We start from the raw sequence: 8,434 nt of genomic DNA on the forward strand, positions 1-8,434 counted from the left end.
TGAAAGTCGTTGGTAGGCATCATCTTTTTTGTGGTTTTTTTTGGGTCATGTAACTTGTAATTTAAGGGGAACTACAAGATTGGGAGCATTTAATCTCTCTCCAGGTGCCACTTAGCATCTCTCAAGTTTTGAATATGGAGCGGAGAGATGCTCGGTGGTATATCCTCTGCATTGTGATCTTCTGTAATTGAATTGATTCATTAAATTTCCTTTCCTAAGTTGGGGGGAAAAAAAAGCTGCATGGGGCAGGGACCCATTAGGGTCACCTCACACTTAAAAGTACACCCTCCTCTCAGAGTTTTGAGGGAAAGCACAGCCACTTAGGCTTGCATGACTCCCAAGGTAGAACCTCCTGTTATTTTGGAGTCTTTTATTCATTTTACAGTAAAACGGATTTCCAAGGAGTGTGTCCGAAAACCCAACAAGAAAATATGTAGGAAAGGAGGTATGTAATGTCAAGGTGTTTGGCAAGTCCATTCACCCGCTTGAAAGTTAAAGGGGGATGGGACCATCTTTTCCCCAAAGAAAAAAGTGGGTACATGATTGTTCCTCTTACTAGACAAAGTGGGTAAGAGTTGTACTGTAGTAGTTCCTGAAAGGCAGGAAGTAGACCCAGACACTGAACAGAAAGTGAAGGACTGAGCCTAACCCTAAGATACTCCCAATTGGAGATGGAACGAGGACATGACATGTAGGAGGAGTGTAGAAGGCCTGGCACAAGCCGGAATGTTTTAAAGGGCCAGCTGAGTATATACACTTTACCATGAACTAGAAAACCACTATCTTTAGAAGAAAAAGTGACGTCAAATGCAAATTTGAAGGAACAGTACACACTGTAAATAAAAAAGGTGAAGGTTCCCATGGTTCCCAGTCACATTTCACTGGACTGGCCCTGTCATGTTGAAAACGTTTAACTGCCCTTCCAAGAAAGCCGAGGAAGGCCCTTGGATAAGTAGCAAAACGTCGTCAACGTAACGGAACCTCATTAAATCCATCTAAGTACTATTACTAGGCATACTAAACATAATTCAATATATAAAGTCATAATACACATCCATGTCTTCATTAACACAGAGTACAAGTACACTCAGATAGACATTCACCTAATTGTTTTCTATCTGACAGGAATCATTCCTTTGTTAAAGGTCAGCAGATTTCACCTGTGTCTCATGTATAGCCTGATGTCCTCACCATAAACCTGCCGCACACATCAGTGACATCAGGTCACATAGGACTAATGTGTCAGGTTTGCTATCTGTGTGTCGCTTGGCTACTGTAGGGATCACAAGAGTCGCCAACTTTTATCAGGTCACTGTTATGGCAAATGCTGTGCGTTCAACCCTTGTGCAGATCAGATATTGTCCCTCTTCTTGTGAGGTCACAAGTGGCCGGATTATTATATACACCGAGTGGCCGGATTATTATATACACCGAGTGGCCGGATTATTATATACACCGAGTGGCCGGATTATTATATACACCGAGTGGCCGGATTATTATATACACAAATAATCCGGCCACTCAGTGTATATAATAATCCGGACACTCAGTGTATCACACAAGTGCAAATACTGAAATGTGCTTTAGCTTTGAGGTCTGGTACAAGCCAGCACAGGATGCAGGAGAGCTCTCATCTTCGTCATGACCGCGGGCCATGCTCCTGCATTGCTTTCCTGATGGGCATATGTGCCACAGGCAGTGTTCCTGCTGATACTCCACACAATAAAGCAAACACAAGGCTTCAATAAGCACTCATTTATTCGAATACCGTTTGGTCAATATACTCTTTCATGTCCGGTATCAGCGGTTGGCTACATGCACCCTTTAGATGCTTCAAGTCTTAGAATTCAACAATCACTTTGCTTCTGTTGATACCCAGACCTTTGTTCATCATACTGCTTCAGAAGAAAGCCGTTCATTTTAAACCATGAAATCTGTTCAGTTCATGTCAAATCATGATTTGCACTGCCCTGTTCTTGCTATTAGGAGATGGCCACATATACAGGCCAATCAGGTCATCCAAATACATTTCATACTGTATGGTCTTGAGACTACAAGTTTGTAGACAGCTGAGCACAACACCTACAGTATATGGTTCATAATTGGAATTCATATTCTAAATCCATGGCCATTATTATAGAGTTCCCCACGCACACCATGGCCATTAATATGGAGTTGCTCCCCCCCGATGGCCATCAATATGGAGTTGACCCTCGTGTGGCCATTAATATGGAGTTGCTCCCTATGATTGGATGAGAAGACCAGGCTCACAATCTGCATTCCAGTTCATCCCAAAGTTGTTCAGTAGGGTTGAGGTCAGTAGGGTTGAGGTCAGGGGTCTGTGCAGGACACTCGAATTCCTCCACCAAGCTGGTCACCCCATGTCTTTATGGAGCTGGCTTTGTACACAGGGGACAGTCATGGGTGGAGCAGAAAAGGGTCTTCACCAAACTGTGACCACAAGGCTGGAAGAGCACAAGTGCCTATAATGTCTTTGTGGCCCAATGACCATCACACCTATATGATCAAGTTGGATATCACATTCCAAAACCATGACCATTAATATAGAGATGCCCCCCATCACCATTAAAAGGGAGTTGCCCCCAAGGTGGATATAAGCATTCTTCACTCTTCTGGGAAGACTTTCCACAAGATTTTGGAGGGTGTCTGTGAATTTGTGCCATTTGTGAGGTCAGGTCCTGATGTTGGATGAGAAGACCGGGCTCACAATCAGCATTCCAATCCATCCCAAAAGTGTTCAGTAGGGTTGAGGTCAGGGCTCTGTGCAGGACACTAGAGTTCCTCCACACCAAACCGTGTCTTTGTGAAGCTGGATTTGTACACCTCAACTCAATAATTCCTGTGGTGTTCCATAGGGTTGAGATTGGGGCTTTGATGCAGAGGAACTTGAGTGGCCTTTACAGACTGGTCACACCATGTCTTTATGGAGCTGGCTTTGTACACAGGGGACAGTCATGGGGGGGACAGAAAAGGGTCTTCACCAAACTGTGACCACAAGGCTGGAAGAGCACAATTGTCTACAATGTCTTTGTATAGTGTAGTATTAACAGGACCTTCACTGGAGACACCTGAACGCCATCATTTGAAGGGGTTTAAAATCATCTTGTTGGTGATCAGTAGGGATGAGGTCGGGGCTCTGTGCAGGACACTCGAGTTCCTCCACCAAACTGGTCATACCATGTCTGTATGGAGCTGGCTTTGTGCACAGGGGACAGTCATGGTGGAACACAAAAACTGTGACCACAAGGCTTAAAGATCACAATTGTCTACAATGTCTTTGTATGTTGTAGTATTACCAGACCCTTCACTGGAGACACCGGGACTGGGGGGGACACGTTCTTTTGGCCATATGGTAGGTGTGATGGTCAGGTGTCCACATACTTTCTGCCTTACACATGAACAATCTTAGCAGTCCATGTTGGATCATTATATGATGTTTGGAGTGTCTGTGCACATTATTGGGTCGGTTGCCTGATATTCTCTGTAGTTTTGTATTGTAGGAGGTTAGGCTAACAGTAGGCACCTTTAAATCTGTTCTCGTATGCTGGTAAAGGACCCCGGCAGTTTTCGGTAACTTGGTCCCGATCAGAAGTCCTCAATTCAGTTTTTTTATGTTGTGTCTTTGCTGTTGAGTATTTGAAGCTATTGTCCAGTGTTTGTGTTGATGGTAGGACGTTCATAAAAGCTCTGCTACGTGTTCCCATCACCCGGCTTAGAGGACATCTTTGTATCCCTTCAAATAATCAAACCTTTTATACAACACATGATAATCGGCACCTGAACCCCGTCACTTTGAGGGAAGTGGTCATCTAGGGTAACTCAGGAACCAAAGAATGACTTCACTTATGTCAGTGCTGGGCCAGTCCCAGGAACCAGGTAGCAAACTTTGGCCATATAGGTAGGTGGGACAGGCAGGTTTCCAAAAACCTCAGGCCATGTAGGGTAAGTATAGTGTTTTTTGCACCATTTTTTTTAGGGTGTGTGTGGGGGAGGGGGGACAATGTAGGAGTTAGTTGTTGCAGACTGCCAGTCCCTCCGTAAGGTAGAAGTAAGTGATGAGTCTTCCAGGCCGGTCTCCTTTGGTTGGCAGTTATCGTTTCTATGTGATCTCTACAACAGGAGATGATGTCTCCGGTGTCAGGTATCTTCTATTGGGGTCCAGTAGAATAGATGGCGGATGATGACACGAGCCCTCATACACTGAGATTGCTGCTGCTGACTTGGGAGGAAAAGGCTTGAGAGATTTTTAGGGAATGCAGATTAAAGTGAGTTCCCTGGATCTTTATGGTAACCTATTAATTTTCGGTCACCGCCCATATCACTTATCAGTAACACGTGTACTGCTTAACAGTGCCAATGTCAGTGATGCCTGGCAGCACCCATAGGACTCCTCACTGCCACCCCAGTTTACATTTCACTGGTTAGTATTCCTTGGGGGAGATGAAGTTCCATGGTGCCTATGAAGGAGTTACTTGCAAATACACCGTACCTTCTACCAACATTCTCCTAACATTCACCGGGCAACATTTATAATGCACATTCGCCCAGCGTTAGCAGCGACGATTCTGTTTCCGGATATCTGCTCGTTAACGGGTGCCATACACCTTTTTATAAACGGGTGAATGGTACATTCCCTGCACATTCCCCGCACATTCACTAGAGACGTTTGAAAATAAAATGTGGCAGGTTGAGAGGGGTGAATCATTGCATTCCATAATGAATTCCTCCTCTCCTATTGCTGCGGGCAAAAAACAGAAACGTTCTTATCTTGTGTTAGAAATTGCCTCATGTAACTTTTGTTCTGATTTTAGTTTATCATCATGTGACCCCAATTCCTGGTGACATGTGATCCTGTTCCTGGTGACATGTGACCCCAATTCCTGGTGACATGTGACCCCTATTCCTAGTGACATGTGACCCCTATTCCTGGTGACATGTATGTGACCCCTATTCCTGGTGACATGTGACCCCTATTCCTAGTGACATGTGACCACTATTCCTAGTGACATGTGACCACTATTCCTGGTGACATGTATGTGACCCCTATTCCTGGTGACATGTGACCCCTATTCCTGGTGACATATAACCCCTATTCCTAGTGACATGTGACCACTATTCCTGGTGACATGTATGTGACACCTATTCCTGGTGACATGTGACCCCTATTCCTGGTGACATGTGACCCCAATTCCTGATGACATGTGGCCCCTATTCCTGGCGACATGTAACCCCTATTCCTGATGACATGTGACCCCTATTCCTGGTGACATGTGACCCCTATTCCTGGTGACGTGACCTACATCCTGATGACATGTGGCCCTATTCCTGGTGACATGTGGCCCTATTCCTGGTGACATGTGACCCTATTCCTAGTGACATGTGACCCAATTCCTGATGGCATGTGACCCTATTCCTGGTGACATGTGACCCCTATTCCTATTGACATGTGACCCCTATTCCTGGTGACATGTGACCCCAATTCCTGATGACATGTGACCCCATTCCTGGTGACGTGACCCAATTCCTGGTGACGTGACTCTATTCCTGTGTCATGTGACCCTATTCCTGTGTCATATGACCTCCTATTCCGCTCTGGGTCTCAGCAGGGCCAGAGCTGCGGGCAGGCAGATGCTGCAGTGGGGTCGCCACCTCTGGGTTAGTAGTTTTAGGTGTGAACATATGTTTGGGTCATCAATAACTGGTGTGACTCCGGTCATGTAAAATCTCCATCTCACCCAGATTTCCCCTCAAAGATTGAATGCATTGTTCAGAAGATCTACAAACGGCTATGACTAACTGCAGGAGAGGAGAACCCAGGAAGGACCTCATCAGTGTGCTGCTGCTTCTTTATTGTTCAGCCAGCAGGCTAAGGTTGGGACCTCGACCAAGCTGCATTACTTAAATTCAGTAGTCCACTATATGGCCAAATGTTGTATAAGCGCGACCATCACACTAATAAGAACTTGTTAGATATTTATGAATGGGAAGGCTTCCACAAGATTTTGAAGGGTTTCTGTGGGACTTTGTCCCATTTGTGATGTCAGGTACTGATGTTGGGTGAGAATGTTACAATTCATCCCAAAGGTGTCCAGTAGAGTTGAGGTTGGGGCTCTGTGCAGGACACTCGAGTTCCTCCACCAAACTGGTCACACCATGTCTTTATGGAGCTGGCTTTGTACACAGGGGACAGTCATGGGGGGAGTTTATCAACTGTGTCTTGCGTTGCTTGTGTGGAGCTCAACTCTATGTTCCCGCATGTACAGAAGGCATTGCCCCTCAGCTATGAACAAAGGATCAGAAAACGTCTTATGTGAGTGCTCTAAAGTGAGCATCCTTTCCCCGCCCCGTTCCAGATGCTAGCTCCTGTACAACAAATTCAAAAGTTGAGTTTCACCATCGATAGTGTGTTAACATTTTGGAAATTAGTACCTTGAAAGGACAATGCATGAAAATGAAAGGTCAGCTCAGGTTGGACCCCCCCACACACACACACACACACACACACACTGAAAATGAACCATTTCAAGAACAAAAATACCTACCTGAGGGAACGCATCCCCATAAGATTCAAGCACCCAGTTCTCCCAGTATGCGGCAGTGAGGCACAGGGATTTCAACGGTACCCGCAGGAAGTGTCCAGAAGCTGAAGTCTGATGTGAGTATTTTTTATTTTTAGTGGATTATTTTTTCATTTTTAGCAGCATAGGATAGACACGGTGAGATATTCTGAGGCACCATCTGCATTGAACATTCAGGTTTTATAGCATTGTATATAGTACTATACCTGATCTGGTTGAGCTAAGCTTTAAAATATTTTTCCCCATATGCACAGCAGCAAATATGAACAACCAAGATATATACGTCAGACCTCTTGGAAGTTTGCTGTAGAACTTTATTTAGTAGTATGTAGACCCCCCCTCCAAATGATGGGGTTCAGGTGTCTCCAGTGAAAGTTCTGGTAATTCATCATACAAAGACATGGTAGACAATTGGGCTCTTCCAGCCTTGTGGTCACAGTTTGGTGAAGACCCTTTTCTGTTCCACCATGACTGTCCCCTGTGTACAAAGCCAGCTCCATACAGACATGGTGTGACCAGTGTGGGGGAAGAACTCGAGTGTCCTGCACAGAGCCCCGACCTCAACCCTACTGAGCACCTTTAGAAAGGTGATTGTGAGTCCGGTCTTCTCAGCCAACATCAGCACCTGTGACAAATTCCCACAGACACCCTCCAAAACCTTGTGAAAAGCCTTCCCAGAAGAGTGGAGGATGCTATAGACACAAAGTGGGGCCAATGCTATATAATTGGACGATGTTGGGGGGGAGCTACTCCATATTAAAGACCATGGTTCTGGAATGTGAAGCCCAACATGCTCAGGTAGGTCTGATGGTCACAAACTGTTGGCCATGTAGTGTATCTTATTCACACAAATTATCGTTTTTGACCCAAAAAACTGCATGGCCACGCAACATAATGCCAACGGTACAAAGCACGGCGCGCTGGGCCCCTCTGAAGATACATGATCCAAACCATATAAAACATTCCCTATTTCTACATTCCCTACATTTGGCAGATGGCACAGAACCATATGAAGTCCATATGAACTAGGGTGCTGCAGGATATTGCAGTTAAGGTCCTTCACAGTATTACAAATCCTAATTCCCAGGTTCTGGTGAATTTTGCTCCATCCTTCAACACTGAGATACAGATACTCTTCCAGGTAGATACTTATATATTCCTTCTATATAGAGTATAGATACTACTTCACCCTCCATACACTGTCAGTACAAAGTGCAGTAGTCTTCAATGGTCGTTCAGTTCACTATCCTCGGAGGTTTCCCGTACTCTGGACCTCCTCCTTTCCAGAGCTCCCGCAGGAAGCAAGTGGCTATTAAAGTGTATCTAAAGGCAAAACTGTTTTTATCGTTTTGTATCGAGAAGTGAAAGGATTCAAATCTCCATCAATTGTCCCATTGAAGAGATTCAACAGGAAGTAAGAGAAATCCCCTCCAAACCAACACAAGTGGACATCCCATTGGAAGCCTTCACCTCTTTTTCTTTTTTTGGAGACAACTCAAACTCAATCTCTTCTAACTCTATAGGTTGGACTCGATGGTGTCTCTCTTCAACCTGACTGACTATGTAACTATGTGGATTTCCCATCCCTTTCAGCCCTGGTGACAACAGGATTTGTCTTCAGACGCTTTAAAGTCTACGTCCAGCCAAGATCTTTTTTTGGTTTTGATTGGAATGGAGGAGGATTAGAACCTCGGTCAAGGCTCTGTTAGAGAGATTTCCGCCAACGTCATGTCCTGTTGACAAAGGTCTCCCTGGACAGGAAATGAGGGGAACTCTTTGAGACCTGAGAAGTATTCTAACCCCCCCCCCCACCCCCCCCACCCCCCCAACACCTA

The 8,434-nt window shown here is 45.2% G+C and overlaps 1 protein-coding gene across 1 annotated transcript in view; it reads left to right on the forward strand.

The window, feature by feature from the left end:
* Positions 1-8,434, forward strand: part of LOC108803268 (neuroligin-3-like) — a 29,416-nt gene that overhangs the window by 9,649 nt on the left and 11,333 nt on the right. Inside the window, exon 2 of the mRNA XM_018575101.1 lies at positions 386-445. Within this exon, the coding sequence (XP_018430603.1) occupies positions 386-445 (60 nt within the window). The remainder of the gene's footprint in view (positions 1-385; positions 446-8,434) is intronic.

Source organism: Nanorana parkeri, unplaced genomic scaffold, assembly GCF_000935625.1.
Source record: "Nanorana parkeri isolate BGI_ZX_2015 unplaced genomic scaffold, ASM93562v1 scaffold3549, whole genome shotgun sequence".
Lineage (NCBI taxonomy): Eukaryota > Metazoa > Chordata > Amphibia > Anura > Dicroglossidae > Nanorana > Nanorana parkeri.